Source organism: Hylaeus volcanicus, chromosome 5, assembly GCF_026283585.1.
Source record: "Hylaeus volcanicus isolate JK05 chromosome 5, UHH_iyHylVolc1.0_haploid, whole genome shotgun sequence".
Taxonomy (NCBI): Eukaryota; Metazoa; Arthropoda; class Insecta; order Hymenoptera; family Colletidae; genus Hylaeus; species Hylaeus volcanicus.
The window spans coordinates 24,006,014-24,032,853 of NC_071980.1; the positions used below are offsets into that span (position 1 = coordinate 24,006,014).

Below are 26,840 nucleotides of genomic sequence, written 5' to 3' on the forward strand. Positions count from 1 at the left end.
ATGTAATGGAATAAGAGAAAATCGTTTAAGAGAAAAGCAACCTACAGTTCTATAATAAAAAGTATGAAAAGCATTAGATATTAACTTTCAATCTTCTTCGTAGATGCATATCTTTAAATATGTTTCATACTATTTTCGTAATAATCAAATTAGTATTATACACATTGAGCTAAAGTCGGAAAGCTCGCATAATCAAATACTAATAATTTAGAGAACTTTAGGGAATCACAAATATAGACAAGGTACTAGTTTCATTCGACTGTCTAACTTTATTTCTAGCATTCAATATGCCCATATTAATCAGTATTGGAAACTGCTAATTATTAATTATAAAGAAATAATTTCACAAATAGCAGAATGTCATCCGAATGTTTATCGTTACATGATATAATCGATTATGTTTGCAGTTAGTACTAACGTTACATGATGTCGCGTTAGAAGTTCACCTTTTCTTATCACTTTGTTTAATGATAAGTACATCTTTTTTTAATATTTTTCTACAGCAAGCGATTGATTAACTAATCGTAAACAGTTCACTAATTTTCACCAAAATTTATAGTTTAATTCAGGCGTGATGATAAATGAATCGTCGTCTGTGTCAACGGTCTTTCTATACAATTAGGTGTTAGTGTGATACTTGCGATAGAATCGGTGGGGATTCCTTATGATTTTCACAGTCGTGCACATATCTAGACATTTCTCTCGGGTTTAAAATGAAAGAATGACCATATTTATTGACATTGATGTAATCAAATTAATGTGTGGCACATTGAACTCGAGAGGGACCTCCTTCGTCTTCTTCGTACGCCTGTCGCTGGTCTCTTCGCCTTGCTTCTTGTTCTGGATCTAAATCTGTAAGTATACACTTCTCAGCTCCCTCTGGAATTATAACCTGTTCCCTTGGAGGTAGACATTTTTCTAGCGTTGGAATAACAGCAGGGTCAATGGTTTTCGGGAAATTTACTACAAATTGAATTATGAGTCTGCCATGTGTGAACGGATCTTTATAAACTGGCATTCCTTCGTTCAAAATACACTTCAAATCTCCGTGTTTTGTAACGGTTCCCGGAAGTGAGGTTATTAATAAATCATTTCCATCCAAAGAAGTAATAACCTTTTGGAATCCGCATAAAGATTCTACCAGTTCTAGCTGCATTCTCATGATCAAATCATTGCGCGAACGCCTAAAATAGAATAATAGTAAATACACGTAATATAATACAATCCAATTAAAATAATTGTAAATAATACTGACTTGAACACTTCGTGTTCCTTCTCTTCAAGAACAATTACAATATCTCCTGGCTCATAGTCTGGTTCTTGATCGCCTTCTCCGCTAAACACGATCTTTTGTCCATCTACCATGCCTGGATCAACACGAACTTCCAAAATTTTTCTATCTCTAACAGTCTTCCTGCCACCACACTGTTTACAACGATCACGGGAATTTATGCGTTCTCCTTGCCCTTTGCAATCTACACACATAGTCTGAAGATGCTGCAACATTCCTGGTCCTAGTTGCTGTATTTGGACTTGCATACCAGATCCATGACATGTTGTACATTGTTCTACGGAACCTTTCTTTCCACCAATACCTGAAAAAAAAAAAGAATATAATAATTTCTTATTTTGAACAAGATTTTCAGTGAGCACTGCTAAAACTACCTACCTTCGCATTTATCGCAAATAACGTTCTTTTGCAAAGCTAACTTGCGAACAGTACCCTTATACAGTTCCTCCAGTGACACAGACAACTGATGTATAACATCTTGTCCTTTGCGTTCTCTCCCTCTAGCTCTTCTACCAAAACCTGCTCCAAAGAACATATCAAAGATATCCATAGGTGAAGAGAATACATTGCCTCCTCCACCACCCTCTTTCAAAGCTTGTTCTCCACCCTGATCATAAATTCGCTTCTTTTCAGGATTCGATAATACTTCATATGCTTGTGAAATTTGTTTAAACTGCAATAAAAATAATATGTTGGTTAAAATGTAATAACAATTACTTATCATATTGCATTAAAAACCAGGAGTACTAACGCGATCTCCTTCATTAGGGTTCTTATCAGGGTGATATTTAAGAGCAAGTTTTCTGTATGCCTTCTTCAAATCATCTTGCGTACACCCAGGCTTCACGCCCAATATATCATAGAATGTCGTCTCCTTCACCATTTTCACTGTGACCTATCGTTTGCGAATGAAACTGATTCTTAGGCTACTACAGTCCTGCTAATAATAAGAAAATGCAATGAAAATATTACTATGATTGCAAATTTTAGTAGAAAATACTGAACAAGCAACAATGTTTATATCATCTTTATGTATGACTTTTAATTTACACAAGAAGAACAGAATTTGGAAATCATTTGTTACTTTACCAGTTGAGAAATGTACATGTATAATATAGTCCCATAATGTGGAGATATGTTTAAAAAATACAAAAAAACTTGATTTTATCTAGTGAATTTAGCCATCTTTAGTAGCTATGCTTTCTTTAAAAAAATAGGTATTACATAGATATTTAGTGTTAAATTATTGGTAAGCCAGTTCTCCTGTTAGATATATATTCTATACCTGAAATGTTATTTAAATTATGAAATTTTTTGTATAAATTGGTTTGCAAATAATAAACAAACTAATCATTATTTAACTTTAAAATTCATTAAGTATCAATGTTCAATACGAATACAGATAGAATTTTAAAATCTAACTCATCTTATGTCGTGCTTGTTATATGTACAATATCCAAAAAAAGTTCCTTTGTTATCCAAATTCACGTCAATATCTGAATGTACTATACATATACTTGATTCAAAAATGGAATTGCATGTAGTGACCTTGAATCTTAAGTATTTCTAATTTTAATAAACATACAGCGCAATTAAAGGTATACGTTCAAGGTGCAAAAGTTATAAAATCAGTACTTTTTGTAAGAAAGACAATGTTAAACGTGCATTCCGTAATCTATTAAACCTCAAAACGAATGAATTGTATGTTCGCTGAAATATCTAGTACATTATATCCATGTGCGTCTTTGGTTTCAAAATGGCGACGGGAATCATTTTGAGGCAGGAAAATGTTGCTAATTGATACGGAAGAGAAAATTGAAACGTGGTTTCGGTATAACGCACTATTCGTCGTGCCATGAACAAAGAACACAAACACTTTGTAGACTCTTCAATAATGCACATACATATACGTACAAGTATGTATCACAATGAAAATTTGTCTGCCGGTTAAAATCGTATAAGAAAAGGGCAAATGCTCTAAAACAGTATTTATAACAAAACGAAAAATAAATATCGACTTATAATTGAAACTGTAGAAATAAAAGTAAATAATATAAGATTATCTGTAGCCCAGGTGACAGATATAGTCTAAAACTTCAACCGCGTTTCGTATTGACACGAGTAAAGAATAGGGAATCCACCATTTTTCAACGTTAAAGTGCGAGTCACGGGCACGCACCACAGCTAGTAGCACGATAAAACTAATTGACTCGTATTTCGTAATATTCAATATGCTTAATCGTATACGGAACTAGTATTCAACCTTCAAACGTCCACTCGAAGTTTGAAAATTGCCGAAACTACGTTGAAATCATGCTTATGTATTCCTCAGTGGCTCGAAACGTTCTACCGTGACTTGATTCTGCATGTTAATACTACGCGAATTTCTATCCCAAGAAAAATTCACAAGCTCGCAATCGATCGCAACGTTCAATGACGAAAATTCTATTCGTCTGCGCATATTTTCTAATATATTCTTATAACCACTGGATTTACTGTTTAATCCTACCTGTATCAGTAGAAAGAAAAACGCTCGTGGGAAATATTCGCGTGCCGTAAACGCTCGTCTCGTTCTACGTAATAGTATTTGACGAACTGTTGTAAACGCATAGAATTCTCACCAATATGACTGCCCGTACCCGTTCTCGAAACTTCCTAGAAGAGTAATGGACGTTCGTCCAAAGAGAACCAATCAGATAGATGGAACACTGCAGCCAACGCTAAATGCAATTACGGTCTTCCTAAGAACTTCGTAAGAACGTGTTCCTTCGCTCTGTCGATAAAACATTGCATACTAAATGAATAAATAAAAATATATGTGGTAGTTATTTAGTAGTTATTATATCACTTATTTATTGTTGTATAATAATATTTAAATATACTCTTACTAATAATTTATTTAAAAGAATGTAAAAACAAGTACATTTGATTAGTTGTAACAGTACATTTTTCATACATCTAAAAGTACTAAAAAATGAAGTCGAAATCACTTTTTTATTCTTTGCATTACCTTTGGACAGCCGTAATTGTTTAATTAAGTTTAAAACGTAACTTCACAAATTCATCGTTATATATTTATAATTCCTAAACAGGAAGCAATATCAAATTATTTCGTTTTATGTTGAAATTACGTTGCATTGCTTCAAATAAATAATTGATGTAATCTCGTTTACTCATATATAAAAATTAAAATTTCGATTGTAAAATTACTTCTGAATGAAAATGAATAAAACTTTTTGTTAGCTGCGTGAAGATATTAGTTGTAAAATAACTCGAGTATAGATAGCGCCACACGTTTCCGTAACTGTCCTTTTACTGGCGGTACAATAATCAAGCAAAATGGTATGTATTTCGTATCCCAAAACTGAGAATTAATCATTGAAAGAAACATGAAATATTTGCTTGAAAGTTGATTAATGATGATTTAATATTTATCCTTTACAAATATAATTTAGAAATACTGTTTTTATGAACATGTATTACTAATATTATTGTGACATGAATCTGCTAGCCAATAGTGTACATGCTGTTAACATGTCAGTAAAGATGTAAATAAAGTATTTGATCTTATTATACGAATTACATCGTGGAATCAAATATTTTAATTTGTTTTTAATGCTATTATTCGAAATGAAACAGTTGTTTTAAGTAAATGGTAAATCAAACATAACCTTACAATTCTGTTATTTTTGTTTGTAGACGGAGGGTACAGTTACGATTAGAACCAGAAAATTCATGAGCAATCGGCTATTATGCCGAAAACAAATGGTACGTATTTACATTGTATCTACATCACCTATTCTTCAATGTTTTACGATTCTTATTTCTTTCTGTTGCTTATGAAGTCAAGATCATTAATTATGGATGATTTTTAATTGTATTATTAATTGTTTTGTTCCAGGTTGTAGATGTTTTTCATCCAAGCCATCCATCAGTTCGTAAAACTGAAATACGTGAAAAACTAGCCAAAATGTACAAAGTTACTCCAGATGTAGTTTTTGTTTTTGGCTTCCAAACCAACTTTGGTGGTGGTAAATCTACTGGATTTGCACTGGTCTACGACACATTAGACTTTGCTAAGAAATTTGAACCTAAATATAGGTTAGCAAGGCATGGACTATATGAGAAACAAAAGCAAACAAGGAAACAGCGTAAAGAACGTAAGAACAGGATGAAGAAAGTTAGGGGTACAAAGAAGAGTAAAGTTGGAGCTGCATCTAAAAAGGTATGACATTTTTCCTTTTACTTTTAAATATATTCTCAACTGCATTCTGTGCTACTTAAATGTGATAGCTTCTTTTTAAGTATATATGGAAATCAATATATCATTTAATAGTATTATTAAACTAAATAGTGTTTCTGTTGGATTGGTATTTGGAGATGGGTTATGCATTGATCACTCATTGGTGATGGTTTCTTTTTTTTAAATTTCATCATGAAATTTCATATTACTATTTTGTAAATACATATAAATACTCTAAATTTATTTTCTGTTTGCCAACAATAGTAGGAACAAAAAATGTCATTATTACATGATAAAGTCATTCCAAGAATTTTTCATATTTCAAGCATATTTTATTTGCTATTCATATATGCATTTAATTTCTTCAGTTTTTTTTTGTAGCACTAATATGAATAACATAAATTTCTCCAATCTTGGATATAATAAAAAATTATACATCTTAGAGTTAAATATTAAAACATACTCAATAGTTTTTAAACCTTTTTATTTTTATTACTTTTAAGCTACAGTTAAATTAAAATAAATTTTTTATGATAACAAAACAAACTTTTAGAATACTGACTGGATGTGTGAACAATTTAATTACCATATTTTATATAATATAAATAGTGTCATTCATATAATTGTTTTCTTTATTATGCATGCTATACAGTGGTATACGCTTTTAATTTATATTCTAGGGAAGGAAGTAGACAAATGCTCATCATTTGTACTACAAGCCTCAAGAAGGAACTTAATTATGATGCTCATACATGGTCAGCATGCAAACTTCTAAGTTTCTTTTCCCTGTTTGCAATAGCTTTCCCCATTTTTCCTTTTTCTTCACTTTCATTGACTACATTGTGCACTGTGGTTTTTGTATAACACAAAATATGTAATTTAGTTCTTTTAGTTCATAATACTTCACTTCCTAAAGTTCCATTTAATATATTTCACTCACTGTATGTGTTGGCTCTTTACAGTCGAACATTTTGTATATTCATAATTATGTATTATGATTTTCATTAACATTTATTATCTATACAAGATATCCCACAGTAACTGGTACAACTGAAAATGGGATGATTCTACATGCATACAAATAAAAATTCAGTAAATAATGTTAATAATGTTTGGATTCTTTGCTTTAGTAAAGTATCCTGCTTAAGAGTGTAAAGGAAATAAATACATATTATCCTGTATTATACTTTCTTTAGTTTGCATTATAAGTAACCTGCTTAAGAGTGTAAAGGAAATAAGTACATATTATCCTGTATTATACTTTCTTTAGTTTGGATTATATGTACTTGTTTTATGTTTTATATTTTGTATAGGTATACAACACTTTTGTGCATGCTGAGTGTAATCTGAGTGCATATTAAGAGTTGAATATTTTACTGACATATTTTTGTCCTTTTTATTACAGTAAAACTACAAGACATCACGAGGACCACGCTTTGTGTGACATCGACGTAAAAATTATTATAATAATTTATTACCATAGAATGATTATGATAAGTTTTACGGAATAAACGTGTACTCTTCTTGATGAAAAAAAAAAAACCATTTTATTGCTGTACTTTTTTTACACCTCTTGGTATGTCGCGTATAAATCGATGTTCACTATGAAAGTAATTTACTCGTTTGTAAATATATTTAGCTTTGCAATAAAAATGTTTATTCTGATATAAAAATGAAAACTGATTTCGAAATTAAAAAAATTTGTATAAAAATGCATGATTCAAAGAAATTACACAACGCTATTATCTTTACAGTCAAGACACTGTTATCCCATTAAAACTTCCGCAGATCCTTTATGAATAGAATCAGTATTGATTTCAATATCCACCATCGGTACTTCTGTTCTTGACGAAGTGGTTATGGATGAATCGATCTGTGTACTGGGTTGTATCGTTGCCTTTTGTGTCGTGGATTGCGTCACACTTTGTGTCGCAAAAGTAGTTGTAGTTGATATAGCCAGTGTAGATTCCGTAACTTCCGAGTAATTCATATCATCAGAGGTCTGTCCAGTGTCTACTTTAGATAGATCTGTTGGTTCAATAGTACTCTGGACATGAAAGTTTGAATCGTCTGAATTATTCTTCTCAATTCCGTTACGATTTGTATCATCTTTTCGGATAAAGTACCAGTTACCGATACGAAATCCCCAATCTTGATCAGGATCGAAAGTTAAAGTAGCTGTATTAAAAAAATACAACTTAATAAATTTCTGGTAGAAGCTTATACCATTGTTAATGTTCTAATATCGATTGTTTATGGCAGTGCCTATTGCGGTATTCAAAACAAATGAGACGATGATATGAATATTAAAAACAACAATTTGTTATTTACATAAATTCACTTGATGCCATCCACAATTTCTTAATCTGCTTTTGAATCGTAACTTATTAAAATCCAACACTTCCGTTGGCAAATTATCAGGAGTCGTCGTAGTTGTTTGTCCATTTATTTTGTCATAAATTTTATTTTTCACGTGGATAAACCAATCTTTTATTTCGTGGAAGAATGCATCTTTTTGAAAATGTTCTTGTAATCTACTGTTTTCTGTAATAAGGAATCGTAGGTGTAAATAGCTATAGGTAGTTTGTAAGTCAGCATAATTTAGATACGCAATAACAAAGGTGGTTATTAAAAAAGTCAGTAAAGTCATATGTAAAAGACTTCTAAACACATTAATAGAGTGGAAAATCATATGATTCTTGTAAAAACGACTTATTATTATTTAAAGTAAATTCCACAGTTTGCTAAAATCCGAATTCGAAAGTAATTTTAACACAACACCTCTGCTGTAAATTCCTATCGACGTAGAAGGCTTGGAGCTGGCAAACACTAACAAGATAATAAAAACTTGCATTTTTCCTCAACAAATACTGACCTGCGTGAAAAAATATTCGACTTTATATACATTCCGCCGGAAACGAATACTCATTAAAAGAACAATTTTATCGAGAATTGAGCAAACTCAGTACAATACTGCTATTCAACAATGGTAACCTTGCTTGTCCCGATTTTAACGATAAGATTATTACATAAATAAATCGACATAATGACGAAAATGTAATAGGAACTTGTTAAGGGCGTGTAAAATTTTATTAAATCTAATAGATCTAATAGTTTTTACGATCAATCAAGGTATCAACGATTAGAGGTTAAATACAAACTAAATTGCTTTAACGTTTTCTACTCTGTTTACAGTGCTATTTTAGTCAAACTCATATAAGCTAAATAGATACTAATACTTTATTTGTTTAAAACAGGTATTACTATAAAGTCGGTAGAATTCATTCTGAGCTGATCATTGAAGTTTATTAGGCATTGAAAATCGTGATGTAACTTGACTTCTGTGTTAAACAAATTCAACAAGAACTGATGTAGGGTAAAATAAATACTCGGCAATGTCTTCTTCGTATTTATTATATTTTTGTTTAAATTTATCGTCAGATTGTCGTCATTGCAGTAGATGTAGCGATAGTGTCGCAAAGGTGTAAGTATCACGCAGATATATTGATCTCGTCCTGAACTCTACACGAAATTTAGTCCTTTGCTGTAATAATGCGTTAATTTTACATGCATTTGTTCACGTTTTTTGTACTATTACGTATTTTTCTTGTTATGGGAAAATGAGTGGGTTGTTAATTGATTTCAACAATGACAACTATACGTAAGCCACTAGGCCATTTGTATCTTAAATTCTTCAAGTGACTGAATAATTACTTTATCATTATTCTTTTCTTGCTATTTCCAAATAGATCCATATATCGTCCAGATTCACTGCTAACGATATTTTTACAAAATAAATATCTATTCATACCTTTAGAATATGCCTAAATACCTAAGTAAATGTTGATCACCTATTAATACCTAAACGTTACTTCAACAATTTACTTCGTCACCTTCAAGACCTGATTTTTTCAACAGAAGTACCTGTACATATGTACCTACATTTGTTAGTGATATATCAAGCACGCAGAGTAGATGCAGTGTAGTTTGGTAGAAGTTGGTCTTTGTAAATTACTACAGTTTATTTATCGATAGAATCGCCATTTCAAAGTTATTTTCGACAAATATTACGATAGTTTGGAAGTATCCGGTTCAAGACAGCCTCGAGTCTGCTTGGAGTAGGCGGACTAACACGAGCCACATTTAGGAGTGGATCCGTCCAAAGCGTCACGCTTAGGAAATCCTGTCGGAAATTTTAATTATTGAACATTTGTGACTCTAAAATAGTTCAAAACAAGTCTCCAAGTGACCATCATTCGAATAAATATTACTGTAGTTTAAAAAGACATGTTACTGTGCACTTATCGTTAACAACGTAGAATACCCAAGACACCGTATGACCTGTGACTTGGAATCCCGTTGAATCGTGGAGTTTACGATTATGTATACCTAATGTAAGTATGCAAGATATACAAAACTAATATATCGAAATACCTAAACGCTAAAAACAAGGTAGATTTATGCTGTTCTATTAAAGTAATTCGCATTATCGACAGGTTAGAACTTCCTACTTTCGCGAAGCATTTGTGGCATGATACGTAACTTCGTTCACGCGAGACAAGGTACAGTAAAATTCTTGTATGTAAATGTAACACAACACAGTAAATGTTTGTTGATATGTTGAAAGGTACTGGTTGTTTACATGTTTAATATTATCTAAAGCTATCGTGGAGGTATTGTTTAGGCAAATAGACTTATGGAAGATAATCTCGAAAATGTTAAAATCGTTCAACATAGACTCTCCCAGTAGTTTTGTTGGGTTGGGTCACATGACACTAGACAGTGGCGAATAATGTTTACAAGATCCTTTTATAAATCGTTTATAAAAGAAGCGATATATACACAATATACAATACGTAGCCGTAGCCGTATTTATACGCATTAATGCATATTATATAATTAAATGTTGGCATTTTAAGGGTAAACTGTATTATATATTAATTTGTATAACATTTTTAAAAACAGTATTAATATTACTATTTGTAATTCTTGAAAAGATATCAAAATATAAATGATGAAAAGTTGTGTACCTAGACTATTGTAGGCTCACTGTAGGCTACTGTGGGCTGTAGGTTACTGTAAGAAAGCTATCGTATCGTTCACGTTCCTTATCAAGACAACTCTTTTCAATTTGGATTTAATTTTTCCGAAAGTACAGATAATTACCTATAAAACCCCCAAAAATTGTCTTGATACAATGAAAATTGACGAAGTTATGCACATTTGAAAAATGGCAAAGTTTTTATGAATAATTTTGTTGCGTAGTGTAGTATGCTGTTTTCAACACGGATTTATGAGAATAACCAATCATTCCATTAGGTAGTATGGTAAATTCAATGAGCTTAACTTGGACATCTCTGATTTAGTTGAAAAAGCTGTTAATAGCTTGTAAAGTTAAATATTTCAGTTTTCCCGAAAGTCAGTTGATTCAGAATCTTTTAGTGATTCTAAGAGTTGCTATTTCTAAATATTGTTTGTTTATTCATAAATAGTGTCAGTATCATAATTCAGTACTAATAGTAATCGAAAATATAGTCTCGACCGTTAGGTGAGGACAGTTCGAAACAAACAGATGCTATTTACGAGCACATAGCCATAACCTCACAATATAATGATGACATCATAGTATTCGCTGAACAACCAATCATCGAAATACCCTTCAGTGTATTTTGTGTAGAAGTGTTTACATTATTATCTATAATTGCTTTGCTTGATAATCTTTTGAAAGAATGTTATAACGGACGAATGACTAATAGTGTAAATTGGTGTAAATCAGCCTTAAAGGACAGGTTTTAAGGTACAAGTCGTACAAGTGGGTACAAGATGGTGAAGTATCAAACTAGTAGAGTAGACGCAAGATGTCGACTGAGTTCGCACAGCTTGCGTTCAGCTATGTTCAAAACGTACTGATCCTCAATTTGTATTCAGCTCTTGGTCTTCCGTGCTTTCAATTAAAATGTCTGGAGATGTATCGGCAATTCAAGAACATGCGGATGAAAGTGAACATGCAACGATGAAGCAGTCTGAACAGACAGCATGTGCCAATGTGTCTATAGAATCTATACCTAAATTAGAACCATCTTATTTTAATGAATCAGATTATAAAGACGAATTATCTGTAAGTATAATTTTATTACTTTCTATTTTGAAGTTTTTTATTCATTTAGGATATTCTCTGAAGCGATAGAATTAAAGAATAACGAAACTAAGTGTAGTAAACAACGCTGGATTTATTGTTTTTATTTGTTATTGGTTTAAAATATATAATTATTCGAACATATAATAAGTATTAATATTGTAATTTAATGTTAATTTCATATTTACTATGTAAGACGCGTTTGTTACCGTCATAGAAATACGAGCGAAACGCCAATTTACTTTCCAGCTGATATATGGCGGGAATTTGAAACTCGTTTACATTTTTAGTAGTACATTTTTCTACTAATTCTCTTTTTAATAAACAATTTTTTTTCGTAAAAGTATTTGTTTAAATATGTGTATGCAAATAGTCAGAATTAGACTTTATTAATAAAAATATTATTATCTAATAAGTAATAAAAAAAATAGAATCGTATAAATTTGATATTTTTCATAGCAATGATCAAAGCATTTATAATAATGTATAGAAATTTGTTAAAAACAAAATTGAATAAATAAAAATAATTTATTTAAATTATTGGTAATGTGTAACACATGCCGATACATGTATTTTTTCTAATTTTTAGAATGGATTAATTTTATCACCAATTCCTTTTACTACACCATATAAAGTAAGGGATCCCATTGTTTTACTTGAAAAATGTGATAAAATATGGGAAACATTAAAAGTAATAAAAGATGTACAACGTAGTAAAAGTTTTGGTACACTTAATGGATTACCATCAGGGATCACAAATGAGAACTCCTTGTATGTGAAGTATCATCCAGTATTAGGCAATAACAATACTGCATTACCAAATTTTAAATTTTCAATCAAAACTAAAAAAAGATTATTCCATTGTTCAGTATGTGGAAAGTTATATACAACTAATCGATCACTTAGATTTCATTCTGAAAGAGTACATGGTATTCTCATACCACTAAAACGCAATAAGAACCCCATTGTAATTCAAACAAAAATTGATAAATCAAAAGAATCTAATGCTGTTGAAATAGAAAAAGACAATGTTGAAAAGCTTGATAGTGCGAGCATAAAAAAAGATAAAGAAAAAAGAATAACTCATAAGGAACTAAAACAGAATGGACAACCAACTGTTTCACATCATGACTCAATTTCACAACAACAATGTGTACTGTGTAAGCAGACTGTAAAAAACATTAGAAAGCATTTAACTGATTATCATAAGATCGAAGGTTCTGATCTAATGTTACAAGAATTAGAAAAGACATCTACTGCTCCAAAAGTCAAAGAATTTAACAAAACATCCGATAATGATGAACCCATAGAAAACAATGGAATTATTAAAGGCAAATATTCCTTACGTTGTAAACAAAAAAGAAAACAGGAACTAGATATTTCATCTGAAAGTCAGAAAAAAAAAACTAAACTTAATAACAATGATGATACTTTGAAAACGGCAGAAGTTGGTTCTCGTCAATGTGAAATTTGTTTCGGGATGTATTCACCACACAGTATTGGTAAACATATGCGTCGTCACCATATTCGTGGGGAAACAAAAGAAAATTTTCATTTGTTTAGTTGCAATTATTCCAACTCTCCGTTATGTACAAAACAAAAAGGAATTGTAAACTCAAGTAATGTGTTTTCTGAAAATACAAATAATAATAATAGAGATACTGAAGATTCGTTTACGAAAAAAAAAAAACAAAAGCAAATGTTCAAATCACAGGGTACAAGTGGAAGATCACCTAATAAGAATGCTAACAACCATGAATTTTCTTGTTCTTGTGGAAGATTATTTCGTAATCCTCATACATTGTATCTACATAAAAGTACGTGTCATTTAAATTCTGTACAAAATAATTGCGATAGAGACTCTGGAATTGGGATTAGCATCACGATAAAAAAAAAGAATAATTCTTATGAGGTTGTTGGTAAAGACGTTGATGAAGAAAAGGAGTTGCAGAATTTTAGTAATTCAGAAGATACTAATACATTATCTGATATTACCGAAGACGATGATACAATAGATTCACAGAATCAACAATATGATATTCTGGAATCATCTAAATATAGTGAAAATCATAGCATTTTAAGAATTCAATTTGTTGATGAAGATACTGATGTTGATATCGAAGATGATTCACAGTATAATGTATGTAATAACGATACTAGCGATAGGCTCAGCGCAAATAAAATAACAAATAATTTTCGTAACGAGGAGCTAAAACAAACAATTAATGTACAAAAAAATATGGGAAAAAATGAAGACAAAAGATGCAGTGAATCTATGTTTAGTGTGGTTACAAAAAATAAGATGTGCGTATGTGGAAATAAGTTCAACTCCAAAAAAGATCTTAATATTCACATCAACAAATATCACAAAAGTACACAATTAATATGTGGATATTGTAAAGAAAATTTTCATGATATTACTGCATGGCACAAACATGAGTGTTCTATTGAAGAGGGGGATAGCTATGTTGATCCACCTTTTGAAATACATTGTCATTATTGTCGCGCTATACTGAATTCTTTTGCAAAATTTGATGACCATATTAGGCAGAAACACTATGATTCCGTAGTTCCATATCAATGTTTTCACTGTCGGAAACGATTTTCTAATGCTACATCACGAAAATTACATTTTCATGCAGATCACAGTTTACCTACTTGTCCTATTTGTGAAAAAGAATATATGGACACGGTGAAGAGTAAACATGAAGCATACCATTATGGGCTTGGATTTCCCTGCCATTTATGTAAAAAAACGTATTGCTCTAAACAAACTTTATTAAAACACAGAGGAAGAGTACATCTTGGCCCTTCGTAATAGTTTAACATATGAGTCATGTCATGCTTCCTTGGTTTAAAATCTCTTGACATTCATAAAAAGAATAGCAAAGAATGTAGATGTTTTTGTGAAACACATGTTAAAAGAAAAGCTGATAAAAAAATATTGAACCAGAGTGTATAAAAGTTAAATAAAAATCAATGCAGCGAGTCTTCACAGAGTTTATAATTTCATATTGTGTTTTTTTATATGAATTTAAGAATATAAACGTTTCAGTGTTTTCTTTAACAGATAAAAGATAACATCATTTTTTAAATATAATTCTATTCTGTTGTGTACATTATTATTTACTGTTAATATTTGTACGATGTGTATAACGTATATATTGTACTATATATAATAGGAATGTTGCTATCATTAAATGCATAAAGTAATATTATTATAGATAAAACGAAAGAATGAATGATAAATGTGAAAATGAAAATGTAGGTATAAAACATTTAATAAAGAATATGTAATGCTCATAATATTATGATGATAACTGATCTTTATTTGTTAACGTACATGACTCATGGATTTTAGTTGTCACTGTATTTTATTTTGAATATAAAATGTTCACTGCAAAGCAATGTTCTATTTATGAAAATTATAGTTTTTTTTTCCATAGAACTAGTGTGGTTTGAACATGTGTACCTATACAACGATATAATATTGATTATTTGAATTATTAAATAGATACATTTGTTTAATAAAGAGATGTTTCTTCTTTGTAAAAATAACATTAATTTAATTTATCAAAATAATTGATTACAATTTGTTAATATTCGGTCCCATAAATACTAGCAATTAGTTTCCAGTTGTTTTGATTTTTGATTATAGTAATACCTAAAGGATACAAGCATAATTGAGGGTAATAATTTATTAGTATAGAAATAAAACATTTTTATGCAAAATTTGTAGTATAATAAATGAAATAGAGATAAGTATGAAACTATATTTCACTGACCAAATTTATGCATTCCTAAGGCAGTTACTTTATTATGAAACAATGTATAAGTGTTTAATATTTGATATAGTATTGCTACTATTATTATTATGTTCTATTCTACAAATTAAGAAATAATATCGAATTATAAAATATACATTTTTGCACTTTGGAAATTATTTTTATTAAAGAGAAAAGCATTAAAATAAATAAGCAATCAAATTTTTCCACTGCAACTGTTTTACATAAAAATATATTAATCGGTGTAATTCTTATAAATTTTATACTGTATAACGTCAATATTAAATATCCTACAAGTAATGTAATTTTTTTAACGAGAATAATAATTAATTTTATTATGCACTTGTCTATGGTACATATATATACAATCATTTCATAGTTGGGAAGTACACTAAAACAGAGATTGATATAGTTTATTAATCCCTGTTTTAGTGTACTTTAGTTTAAATAATGGATTATTAAAACGTGGCTTCAAACAAGTTGATAATGTTGATTTTCGGAAAAGTATTTATTTAGTTTATTTTATACATAATTACATGATAACATGTGCTTCTAATAATAAATTGAGTTTTAAGCGAATATTATTATTGTATTATCGTAAATACTGAGTTTATTAATCCCTGAATCGAATATAGCCGGACAATTTTTATACAAAATATATCGAAATATAATATTGTACCACAAAATTGTCTTGTATATCTCGCATTATTCATTTTTCCATAGTGTTTAAGATAAGCCAATTAATTGAAAATACTTGGCTTCTAACAAAAGTACCTTGCGATTTTATAAAGTACATATGTAAGAGTTTTAGCATCGAAACAAATTAGAGATTACAAAGTATAAGTTAATATCACCAAATAGAACGTTCAAATGTATTTAATACGAATAACATTCGCGATGAACAGCAATATTAAAGAAGGGGTACGGCTTGTCTATTTTTGTAAGTTAATATATCGAAAATGTATTACGAATAGTAACAAAATATAAATTAGAATACTTGCTTTCTATTCAATTTATTCGAATAAACGTATGGCTAGATCCTGATATTTCTTTTCTGAATGCTATTTCGTTAACAAAATAGTTTTTGTGTATGTAACCTGCGGATCTGGTCACAGTGGCGGTAATCTGGAAGCTCAATGCTCAATTGAAAGGAGGGGGTAGCCAGCGCATCTAGAACGTGATCACTAGGCGTCGCTTCGAGCGTACTCGTCGCCATCGAAGTTATAAAACCGATCAAAGCCGTACGGAGTTTCCAGGAGGGCGGTCGCGTTAAGCTCGGAACTTTTTTAGACAGACGAGATCCTTTCGAATAACACACACACATATATACATATACACACATATGTATATGGTTCGGTTCGCGCAAGAGCAAATGTATAAAAAATGACGAAACGTCGTGTGATTTGACAGTGAAAAAACATTTAATGGAAAAAGTGCCTCGGTATCCTGTGGTTGGTATCCTAAGTATTGCTACAACACCCTGTAGCTCTCTGGTTAGTCGCGTCATTTTTCGATGCATCAGGAGTCAGGACACGATTTGGACCAGCTACTCGACAAGTTGATTGATTTCGATAGATCGTGTGTGTTCCATCGAATTATGAGAATAGAGGCAAGCGAGATTTGGAAAACGCTCGAAAATACTGGTCGCTGAATGTAATGTATAATTTTATACCGTGCAAGAAACTGAAACCGGCATAGTCGATATGTATACCCAGTGACTCGGACAATAGTCTGTTTTAGGGAAATTCGGAGCGTCGTTGGCTATCTATTTCTAATCTTTCGACTGAATATTTAGACAATTGATTTCGTTCCAAGACCTTTTTCACCAAAAATCTTTAATTTACTCGAAGGTCTATTTCTCATTTAAATTACAATCGTTCGCATCTTTAGACTAGCGCGAGATTTATTGCTTTTCAAATTGATTATCGTACTTGCACCAATTTTTTCCACATCTCTTACTCTCTCCTTTTGATGGAGGGTTCTCGGTTTCAATCGTCAGGCTGTGCAGCTTTTACCTTGTTTAGCAGTGAAAGGGGAAGTTAAAGAGTACTCCGAAAACGATGCGTATCTTTCATTTGACACTTTGTAATCGTATTTCGCAGAGGTCTCATTTGCCATTTGTTGTTACGGTGATGATCAAAATGCGCAATATTCCTAACTTTGTTTAAGAGCAGTTTTCGAAAGTTTACAAGTGTTCGGAGTGTACATTACTTACACATCTCGAAAGTCGAAACGATCGTTTCGCGGCTTGACTGCTTTTATCGCGGCGGTTCGTACACTTGAGAGGCGCGCAGTGCTCAAACGGGCACGGCCGAATCGATTTTCCCTGGTTCCACTACCGACGATACAACTACACGTACGATTCTTCGAGTTTCTCGCGGTTACCGGAAATTATTTTCTCCAGTTTCTCGCAACGATGGCATGGTAGCATTTTCTACGCTTTGCTCGCGATACGTGCACATCTGAACTTGCATACGCCAGTCTTCGTCGCGTTCGGTAACATCAGTGAAAACCGGCTTGCGAGACTGTCTAAAATTAAACCACAATCGAAAACGGGTCTAATTTGTGACGCGATTAACCCGTTCGCGCCTAACCTTAGACGCAGTGACTTTTATTTGAATCCACGTCAGTTTCTTGCCGCAAATACGATGCAATCGAAACAAAAATTTAATTTAAAGTCTTTAACGAAGGTAGTTATGTCATCGGACTGAAAAATCGCACATGGTTCCAAGTGGTGTATATCAAGCTTATAGAATAATGTTTGAGAGAAGATAAACAGCTAATGTTGTATTAACAATATATTAGGTGGAGAAATTAATTCTGTGCCTCTATATTCAATTATTTATAACTCTAATTTAAACCGATGTATTTAGTTGTCACTTCGGTACATTAAAGTACGAACTTTCTAAACCCTCAACCTGATGACCATTACAATGGTTATTACATACGTTGCAATGGTCACCAGGTTAGGGCTTGGGTTACATAATATATATATGTATAGATTCATTGTAATGGATATCAGGTCAAGAACCTACATAGATGGTTGGTAATTTAACATATAGTACAAAATGACAATGAAATATTTCTACATAAACCAAAGTCGTAAATGATTAAATGTAAAGGCACAGAATCAATTTCGACTCCAAATAAATTGTCTGAACTGGTTTGTGTCGAGAACGATGCCACGGGCAGGAAGTGGTTAATACAAGAAATGAAATCGCACCATCGATCCCAATAGCAGTTCGGATTTCGGTTATCCAATCTCCGCCGGGTGCTCATTGCATTAATTGATTAGTTCTTCATCGGCATGTGCTTCGTGAAGTCCACCTCCAACGTGCTTGAGTTAGCTCGTCATATACCGTTATACCACCCGTATCGCGCATCGAGAATCCTAAAAATAGCGACGCCGAGAGAACGAAAGTAATTCTCCTAGACATTTGTAATGTAATGAACTTTGACAGTGTGTCAGCGAAAAGGATCCTCGAAACCTTTGACCGTTAACGAGATCAGAACGTACAATACACGTACAATATAAACGATTGTAAATAAGTCCTGCTCTTCCTCTCTGTTGCTTACACGTTGGGAACGCCTGCTCGCAGGGTAATCTTACCGAGTCTTACCTTCTTCATTCAATTCTTCAAGTTTACCTACCGATACAGTTGTAACACGTTCGTTACCATCCTTTGGACCACGCCATATTTGTAATACGTTGAATTAATGTAGAGCATATTTTTGATCGTGTACAAAGAAAATGTATCAAGTAGACAAGTAGTCCAACAGAGATCTATTAATTCATTTTTTTCGTGTATAAGAAGGTAAAATAGAAAATTATAGCTGTCGCGTGTGTGGGTTTCCCAGGAATTATAGTGTCACGCATCGGTAGCGCGTGGTGGCGAACGTATCGAACCATTTCAGTTGAATTTTGCAAAGTTCGAACGCATCGCGGTTCGTTTCGTCCGTGATTGGTGTAAACTCGGTATCCAAGATGACATTCAGTTTAGTTCTCGCTAGAAGACCGTGCAAAATGTTAGGCGTCGAGATTCCCGTTATTAAAGATCGGAAAGAATTAGTTGGTGGGAACGAGTAATCCCTAGATTGACCCGTTTCTCCTGATCGACGATTCGTCGTCTCGTTCGAGCAGATATCCGGATTCTGGCCAGCGGACCGACATTGGTAATCAGCGAACGGAAGGAAGGCTCGAGGCGCGGAACGCGAAAGGGTGAGAGAAGAGAGAAACATCGGCGGAGGAGGGTGAGGTCGAAGTGATGACGGGCGAGGAAGGAAAGTGCGGGGGTGGAACTGGCACTGGCGGGGCTGGAGACGGTGGAAATACGAACACAAACGTTACAGACAACGCGAACAATGTTAACGCCAATGTACACGCGAATGTTAATGCCAACATAAATGTCAGCCAGCAGAATGGAGGACCGGAAAAAGCGCCTGTCGTCGGTGGTACCAATGTGGAGACGCTACCGCGAGCTGGAAAGCAGGTATGTATCCGTATTTCTCTCATATTTGCTACGTTTTTAATACGCCTAACCCCTTACTTGCAAGGTTTCAGGACTAATGGATCTCTTTAGATAGAAACTGTCGAAAGCAAAAGTTTTTTGCTACAGACGTGTTTAGTCAGTCGTTTCTTAGAACCGTTCGTTCTTTGACACTGACGATCTAACCTAGACGAGTTCCCGCCATTTTTCATACATAGGAAGGATTTGTATCGACACTTTCTTTTAACCACTTTTTACGAACTACAAACAATAATTTAAGGCGTCTGGCCACCCTGAGCGCTCGCCAGATGGGTACTATTCTTAACAAAATTCATAAACGCGAAAGTATAGACAAAAATATTTTTATGTTTTGACACATAATAAAAAACGGTTTAATGAACACGTGAAAAATTATTTGAGATAACAAAAAAAAAAAAATGGCGGCGGTTCGAAAATTTCGGTGAAGGCCTTTGGCACGAAACGCACGTGGGCTGTACCATCATTATATTCTTTAGGTTGCATGTGAAAAAGGAAAAAAGAATATTAGTTTGTTTCTGGAGTTTGTCGCAAGAGGGTAGCAATTGGATTTTTTTTTTTTGTTACCATTAAGAAAATTATGGTAAGCCGAAGAAATTTTTTTTTTATTTCTCACCGAAATTTCACGAGAAAAATCGTCAATAAAAGAAAAACTAATCAAGTAATCGCAAAAATCCATTGCTACTCTTCAGATAATGTATTTAAAAGTAGCGTGTACAAATTTCAGAGCAATCGGACCGATAGTTTACGAGACTTACGTTGTACCATTTCGAAAAATGTAGTTTCGAGATAATCCCAAAAGAAAGTAAACGTGCGGTCCGATTGCTCTGAAATTTATACACACTACTTTTAGATACATTATCTGAAGAATACCAATGGACTTTTGCGATTACTTGATTAATTTTTTCTGGCGAGCGCTCAGGGTGGCCAGACGCCTTAAACTTCTGTAACTCGTGTGACGATATCGATGATCAACATCATCGATATTATCTTTGATTGTAGATTGAATCAAAATTCGCGACTTTACCAACAAAAAATTTCTATACCTACTTGGAATCAAACTTCTTAATTTTTCCACAATTAGTTATCACCCGTCTACTCTATTATATATTACATCATGCCGGATTTAACAGCAACGGCAGTCAATGAATATGACTGACGTCCAAGTAACAGGACTTGTATACAGTTTCTAATGGTGTATCAACTCGTCCATCCGTGACAAGTTGGTAGTACGACTCGCAATCGAAGTGTCGAGGGGGAAATCAAACGAGCAGTGAACATGCCATGCCGTCTTCTTACGCATAGCATTCGATTCGCGTGGAAAAACTTTGTCGGGGCAATTTTTATTTACTCCAAAAGAAGACTCGATGACAAAGTTACATTTAATTTCTCTCGAATATTTATTTTCTTTCGATAAATCGTCAATCCTCGTGTAGTTCCATTGATAATTTACTTACTCGTATCTCAGTGCTTCTTTCTTTAATAATATATATCTATGTATAGCATGGTAATGGAGTAATTTAAATTCAAGGTTGATGTGTAATGGCTCATCAAACTATTCAATCTCCTGCAGAAAAAAATTGTAATAAACGAGACGTATCATCTATTATAGTCCACTGGATAGCTAAACTCGTATATCTTAATAATATTTGTGTTGTTTTTTTTTTTTCGGATAAGAAAAACGGTTGAAGTCATGGGTACCATGGAACTACCTTTTTTTTTTAAATTATTTAACAAGACTTCCCAAACGGCGTTCATGTTTAAAAAAAAAAATTACATAAATTCTTCTTCGTAAAAAGCTTAGCCCAAGAAACATGTAATACATGGGCTCCTAATGTGATTTCCCCTCTTAAATAATCTCGAACGAATCGTAAAGGATTTCGCACTCTTTTTTCGACGAGCAATTTAAAACGAAAATTTCGTGTATACACGCGTGTGCCACGAGCACTCACTTGATATTGAATTTGTAACGGCCCATTCAATTTAACTTTGTCCATTGATAAAGGGTGTAATAGCCTTGCACCAACGATGATGAATCCAGGTCAGCCGTGTTGCATTTTGCGCGAAATGTATGTCTCGTTACTCGTGACATTCAGCAGCATGACGGCTATAATTTCACGTTCTTCGTATTGGGAAGCATTATGCATACGGGTATCGCGTCTTCATGCGTAAACTTAAGACAGCAAGCGCGTAAGGACACGTGACGTGCCCAGTGTTATATCTGATTGCTTACAATGCGGTGCTATGCAACATAAGCTCACACTTGTTTCGGCGTACGTGCGTTTTTTATATTATCCCTCGCCCGATACCGAAAGCCGATTAAGAAACACGCGGTCCAATCGCTGTGGCAATTCGAAAAGGAGCGAAGTTCGTTTCAGGAATTCCTTCGAAACTCAAATTCCTTGAAATCTATTTATACCTCCGCGAAAGACGCTGTACACAGTCGTAGACAAATACTTAAATGGAAGGATCACTTTAACATCCTCCTGGGCGAAGTAATTTGTTCGAAGTAAACGAAATTTAAATTTGAATATTCCAAGGATATTTAATTAGGAATCGCTGTTTTCAAAAGTTTCGGATATGTAAGTGAACGGAAAGATTGAGAAAATGGAGGTTTTTTTGGAGATTTTTAGCAGTGGAGAGTTTTTTCTTAAATTCTTTTGTGAATATTCAGTCTTAATCTTAGTGGTTACTCCCAGGATTTATAATAAATTAAATAAAAATATAACATTCAGTGTTATACATAGCAAATGTTCTTCTGGCCTTTTATATAATTTATTTTCAAGTGGAAAACGTCGAATATAAGTTCGAACAAACTCTTCACGTATCACGCAGCGAAGAAACGCGGTAGTCATTAATACAAATTTTCTACATGCATAGCGATTGGTTCTTTTCTTTTTGTTGCATTGCGTGTTAATCCAGCGTGACGATCGTTGCATTCCGATGCACAAGATCAACGTATGCGTATCGCGTAATGTACTTAGGTTACGTTTCCTACGTGTCATCGTAATCTTGACACACATGCGTGTTAAAGATACGACCCGTCTACTTTATTTTAAAATAGACTTAACGAGTTTCAAATAAAATTACCGTAATAACTCGGCTATGAAATTTAATATGTCACTTCAAACTTTAATATTATACCATTTAATGTTATTAAAGGTTACTATATACACATAAAATACACATAAAGTACGCATATAACTAGAATTTATAGGCTAAAATTTTTATAGTAATAACTTACAATGCATATCAATTTCTCTTTAAGTGTGATAAGTAGACTGATAGATATTTATGCATTCATGGCAAATGAAAATGTGGGGAAATCTATAAGAGTGTGTACAAATTCAAAATTATACAAAATATCAGCAGTAAAGTACATGCTACACTGTTTAGAAAATATAAAATGTACTTTCATTTAAATTTTTATTCTTTTTTGTAGCTATAGAAATACGTATTTGCATAAATATTCTCGGTCCAGTGACGAGTCTCCATATATTTACGGACGAGGGTTTATATTATTCTACATAATAATGCTCGCACCGTCTACCTGCGGCTCCAATTTATAACGGATTCAGTTTCCATCTTTTGTCAGGGGCAGGATATAATGAACGTATCCGATAGAACGAGTTTCTCGTGGGGGCAGGAAGTCGGTAGCAACCCACAGGGGAAACGGCCTTTGAGGCGTGCAAATATACAAAGTTGTTTGGTACACGGACCAACCGAAAGGGCGTCGAACAGCCGTTTGAACCTTAAAACTGGCACGTGGCCGCGGGTTTTCGCGGGTTCGTTAAGCTAGGCGGGACTGCTCGCTTGTCCGGTGAGGTATGCCTAATCATATTCACGGACTACGAGCGACTTTTTTTGTTTTCTATTTGTCGATTTCCAACCGCATAGAATTAGGTTGCGAAACCGCATAAAGAGACGCGCGAGCGCGAACACACGAATGATCATCGACGCATCTACAGTCCGTTCAATAAAAGATATTTTTGAAAAAACTTTTGTGCGGGTATGTTTAAAAAACCAATACGCACTTGTTTGATGATGCAAAGGAACGTAACATAAGAAGTTAAAGATTGATGTAAAACAATGAAAATGGGACATTGGAGAGAAAAACACAGAGATATTAGTCCGCGCTTTTATTAGGCAGACTGTACATGTAAAATTCCTTCCGTAATGTGTAAAGGTGGACTGAAAATAAATGTTTTCACATCAGCGCGTCATCGGTGCTTGAACAGGAAACGCTGGGACTCCGTTTACACTGGTCAAGCGTGTTCCACGCACGTGTATACATTCGAGATTGCAACAAAACGCATTTGCATCTCCTCGCGATGTATAATTCATGGTCAATTAAGGATCCGTTCGATAGACATTTTTGAAACTGTTTCTATACGCCTCCGTATTGTATCGGTGTAACTGGATATAGAATTATTTGCATGATACAAGTGTGTCTTCGCGAAAAGAACTAACTGCTATTCTTTCGAGGCTGAGAAGCGGTGTGTTTCTGTTTGAACTGCGTCAGATCTTAACATCTGGTTTAAAAAGCAAGTATAATCTGTGTGTGTTCTCCGCGACAGTTTTATATTTTATTAAAACAAACTTTATGCGCGTCTTTCTGTAGAGCTGACCCTCCCTTGAAGATACAAGCTAGGATCGCTGGCGTTGTTTAATCGAGGGTTGATAGAGAATTTTTCCGCATGAAGAACTGACTGGAGCTTAATTCAGTATCCTTTAGTAATCCTTTTTTAACTTATTTATACTCATATTTTTTCCACTAGTATAAACGTATTTTTAAAAATGAATACTTGAACCAAAAAAGTTTTCTATAGTAGTGGTCAACTGTATGTAACACATCAAGCGAGGAATAACTGTACTACGGTACTACAATTACAGAAGAATGGTGTTAATAAGTCTCGTTGAAGGGATATTTTTGCACGCAAGAGAAATATGAGGATGGGGATACGAAGGAATGTGAAAAGAATATATGAAAGATTCAACACGTCAGTATGCGTGTTACGAAAAGAGACAAAAGAAAGGAATAAGAATAGATACAGGAAGGAGAGCAGTATAATGTGAAGAAAAACAAGGAAACAGGAAAGAACAAAGTAATACTAGTATGTTGGTAATAAATATGAAAAAAGAAATTAGAATGAAAGAAGAAAGAGAACAATCCTACAGGAAGAAATTTACGAGTTCAAGGAGTTGGCTGGCTAAAAGCTGAAAGAATCGAAGGAGTGGACAACGTATAGTCAGAATGGAGCAGAAACATGAACAGAAGAATAATAACAAGGAAGCTACTCTGAAGTATCTAGAGAAATAAAAGAGAACGAAAGACCTAATTATCTAACAAAGAACTATGAATGTGGTGATCACAGACTTTAATAGTGCTATTCATATGTGGCGATGAAGCGGCAACAGTTATTGATAGATAGAATAAGGGAGTAGAATCGGTGAAGAAAAGTCAGACACTGGATCCATTAATCCTACAATAATTTCTGCCTTGTTTGTCTTTTGCAGTTATAAACGTTTAGGTAAATTATTATTGTGGATTGTTTCGAGGAATAGTAAACATACATCAACTTTAATACCTCAGAAATGATTGTCCAGGCATCGAAATCTCCAGATTCGGACATACGGCAATCGAGTAGACGATCGAATTGTCACGTTATAATTATAGCCATCGTTTACAAAATATGTAACTTTAATTATTGTATTATGTCATAAAAGAATTGTAGCACTTTCTTTCTTCTGTCCTTTGACATTCTCTGAGTTGTACGAAAGGTGCGACGTTGCGATAAAAAGGTTACAACGCAACGTAAAACCTCTTTCAAAGGTCTAAAGTCAAATGAAATAAAAGTATTATTGCTACCGTCCTGTGCCACTGTAACATGATTTGGATCGGTACAATACCTTTACAAGGTCTTACGGATTAACCTTGATTTCTTTAATTCTAATCACTTTAAACGATCGAAGCCGTTTGAGCGTCGGAAGCTACAGTGGATAAAAAAGTTGGCACAACTTTAATTATCAAATTAACAGTTCTCTTGAATTGTAATACGCGCAAAACAACGATTTTATTAATATTTTTGTAATTTCCAAATATTTCTATTCCTTATTCTTCTTTTTTGAATTTTTATATGTACAGGTGACGTTCTCCTAGTTTTTTTTTGTCATGGGCCTCATCCTGTATACCTAATTTAATTGCACTCTGTCGCAAATTACCCCTGAAATCGATATAGATCTCAGCATTCCTATTTCCCTCGGTGAATATTCAATTTCTAATCCCATTATATGACGTACACCCTCGTATCATTACGCGTCCCCCCATTGTGTTCTACTGTCTGCTGAACATTGCATGTTCGATGGACGGTCTTCTCCATACAAATTTTTGCCAAAAGAAAAATTTCTGACAACTACCATCCTAAATTACGTCCTTTTCTTACGAAGGTGTAACGTTACTTTAACACATAAAAACATTCAAATAAAAAGCGAGCGTGCCCCTTTTTATCCACTGCACTTGTCCAAAAAAGGTCGGTCGTTTCCTTATCCAATGTATCGCAACCGAGAGATATAGTTTTTCAATCGGTTCGAAAATTTCCCGAGGAAATTTGGCACCGTGCCCCTCGATGCGTACTTACGGATGACGCGTAATGTTGGGGACGCCAGTGATTGACCCACTTTAATAGAGTCTTATAAAATAGCCGCGTCATCAAAATCTTTGTAGGTGGCTGGGAGAGTTGTTCTTCGGGCTGAACAATCATCCGCGATGTGTCACGAACGCGGGGTTTAATTTAATTATTAAATCGTAACGGCCTCGAAACGTCAGGCGTCTTCACGGAGCAGCCGTTTAATAAAGTTTGGT

The 26,840-nt window shown here is 33.5% G+C and overlaps 5 protein-coding genes across 12 annotated transcripts in view; 3 read left to right on the forward strand and 2 right to left on the reverse strand.

Moving 5' to 3' along the window:
• Positions 1-249: 249 nt before the first annotated feature.
• On the reverse strand, positions 250-3,943 carry LOC128876971 (dnaJ homolog subfamily A member 1). 4 transcript variants are annotated; one of them, XM_054123842.1, is made up of 6 exons: positions 3,801-3,911; positions 2,381-2,576; positions 2,043-2,231; positions 1,670-1,964; positions 1,256-1,595; positions 250-1,184 (listed from the first exon to the last, which is right to left on the reverse strand). In XM_054123842.1, the coding sequence occupies exons 3-6, from the start codon at positions 2,172-2,174 to the stop codon at positions 755-757; spliced, it is 1,197 nt and encodes a 398-aa protein (XP_053979817.1). In that variant the 5' UTR covers positions 2,175-2,231; positions 2,381-2,576; positions 3,801-3,911; the 3' UTR covers positions 250-754. The 4 variants fall into 4 exon arrangements, with proteins under 4 accessions (XP_053979817.1, XP_053979818.1, XP_053979819.1 ...); XM_054123843.1 differs by lacking the exon at positions 2,381-2,576 and having other exon boundaries at positions 3,801-3,943; XM_054123844.1 differs by lacking the exon at positions 2,381-2,576 and having other exon boundaries at positions 2,043-2,228; positions 3,801-3,942.
• Positions 3,944-4,544: 601 nt separating this feature from the next.
• LOC128876973 (40S ribosomal protein S24) lies at positions 4,545-7,076 on the forward strand. Of its 2 annotated transcripts, XR_008457164.1 has the most exons (5): positions 4,545-4,633; positions 4,991-5,059; positions 5,193-5,516; positions 6,215-6,289; positions 6,940-7,076. XR_008457164.1 is itself a non-coding variant. In XM_054123847.1 (4 exons), the coding sequence occupies exons 1-4, from the start codon at positions 4,631-4,633 to the stop codon at positions 6,940-6,942; spliced, it is 399 nt and encodes a 132-aa protein (XP_053979822.1). In that variant the 5' UTR covers positions 4,545-4,630; the 3' UTR covers positions 6,943-7,076. The 2 variants fall into 2 exon arrangements, 1 of the variants encoding a protein (XP_053979822.1); XM_054123847.1 differs by lacking the exon at positions 6,215-6,289.
• LOC128876972 (uncharacterized) lies at positions 6,953-8,650 on the reverse strand. Its single transcript, XM_054123846.1, has 3 exons — positions 8,316-8,650; positions 7,866-8,078; positions 6,953-7,712 (listed from the first exon to the last, which is right to left on the reverse strand). The coding sequence occupies exons 1-3, from the start codon at positions 8,386-8,388 to the stop codon at positions 7,300-7,302; spliced, it is 699 nt and encodes a 232-aa protein (XP_053979821.1). The 5' UTR covers positions 8,389-8,650; the 3' UTR covers positions 6,953-7,299.
• A 1,004-nt stretch (positions 8,651-9,654) lies between these two features.
• LOC128876970 (MATH and LRR domain-containing protein PFE0570w-like) lies at positions 9,655-16,151 on the forward strand. 4 transcript variants are annotated; one of them, XM_054123837.1, is made up of 4 exons: positions 9,656-9,928; positions 10,031-10,096; positions 11,463-11,652; positions 12,260-16,151. In XM_054123837.1, exons 3-4 carry the CDS (start codon positions 11,491-11,493, stop codon positions 14,486-14,488), a joined length of 2,391 nt encoding a protein of 796 aa, XP_053979812.1. In that variant the 5' UTR covers positions 9,656-9,928; positions 10,031-10,096; positions 11,463-11,490; the 3' UTR covers positions 14,489-16,151. The 4 variants fall into 4 exon arrangements, with proteins under 4 accessions (XP_053979815.1, XP_053979812.1, XP_053979813.1 ...); XM_054123840.1 differs by lacking the exon at positions 10,031-10,096 and having other exon boundaries at positions 9,655-9,928; XM_054123838.1 differs by lacking the exons at positions 9,656-9,928; positions 10,031-10,096 and adding an exon at positions 10,139-11,346.
• Positions 16,152-16,684: 533 nt separating this feature from the next.
• Positions 16,685-26,840, forward strand: part of LOC128876975 (ankyrin-2-like) — a 94,024-nt gene continuing 83,868 nt past the window's right edge. Inside the window, exons 1-2 of the mRNA XM_054123848.1 lie at positions 16,685-16,906; positions 19,597-19,945. Coding sequence (XP_053979823.1) covers positions 19,721-19,945 — 225 coding nt within the window. The 5' untranslated portion in view covers positions 16,685-16,906; positions 19,597-19,720. The remainder of the gene's footprint in view (positions 16,907-19,596; positions 19,946-26,840) is intronic.

What these genes read in the sequence shown, in the direction of transcription:
- LOC128876971 (XM_054123843.1), bottom strand. Translation starts at nt 2,174, where the DNA reads ATGGTGAAGGAGACGACATTCTATGATATATTGGGCGTGAAGCCTGGG. An exon ending in ACCCTAATGAAGGAGATCGC is followed by an intron (nt 1,965 to 2,042) that starts GTTAGTACTCCT and finishes TTTTTATTGCAG; the next exon opens with TTTAAACAAATTTCACAAGC. An exon ending in TATTTGCGATAAATGCGAAG is followed by an intron (nt 1,596 to 1,669) that starts GTAGGTAGTTTT and finishes TTTTTTTTTCAG; the next exon opens with GTATTGGTGGAAAGAAAGGT.
- LOC128876973 (XM_054123847.1), top strand. An exon ending in TATTATGCCGAAAACAAATG is followed by an intron (nt 5,060 to 5,192) that starts GTACGTATTTAC and finishes GTTTTGTTCCAG; the next exon opens with GTTGTAGATGTTTTTCATCC.
- LOC128876972 (XM_054123846.1), bottom strand. Translation starts at nt 8,388, where the DNA reads ATGCAAGTTTTTATTATCTTGTTAGTGTTTGCCAGCTCCAAGCCTTCT. An exon ending in GATAGGAATTTACAGCAGAG is followed by an intron (nt 8,079 to 8,315) that starts GTGTTGTGTTAA and finishes TCCTTATTACAG; the next exon opens with AAAACAGTAGATTACAAGAA. An exon ending in ATGGCATCAAGTGAATTTAT is followed by an intron (nt 7,713 to 7,865) that starts GTAAATAACAAA and finishes TTTTTAATACAG; the next exon opens with CTACTTTAACTTTCGATCCT.
- LOC128876970 (XM_054123840.1), top strand. Translation starts at nt 11,491, where the DNA reads ATGTCTGGAGATGTATCGGCAATTCAAGAACATGCGGATGAAAGTGAA. An exon ending in ATTATAAAGACGAATTATCT is followed by an intron (nt 11,653 to 12,259) that starts GTAAGTATAATT and finishes TCTAATTTTTAG; the next exon opens with AATGGATTAATTTTATCACC.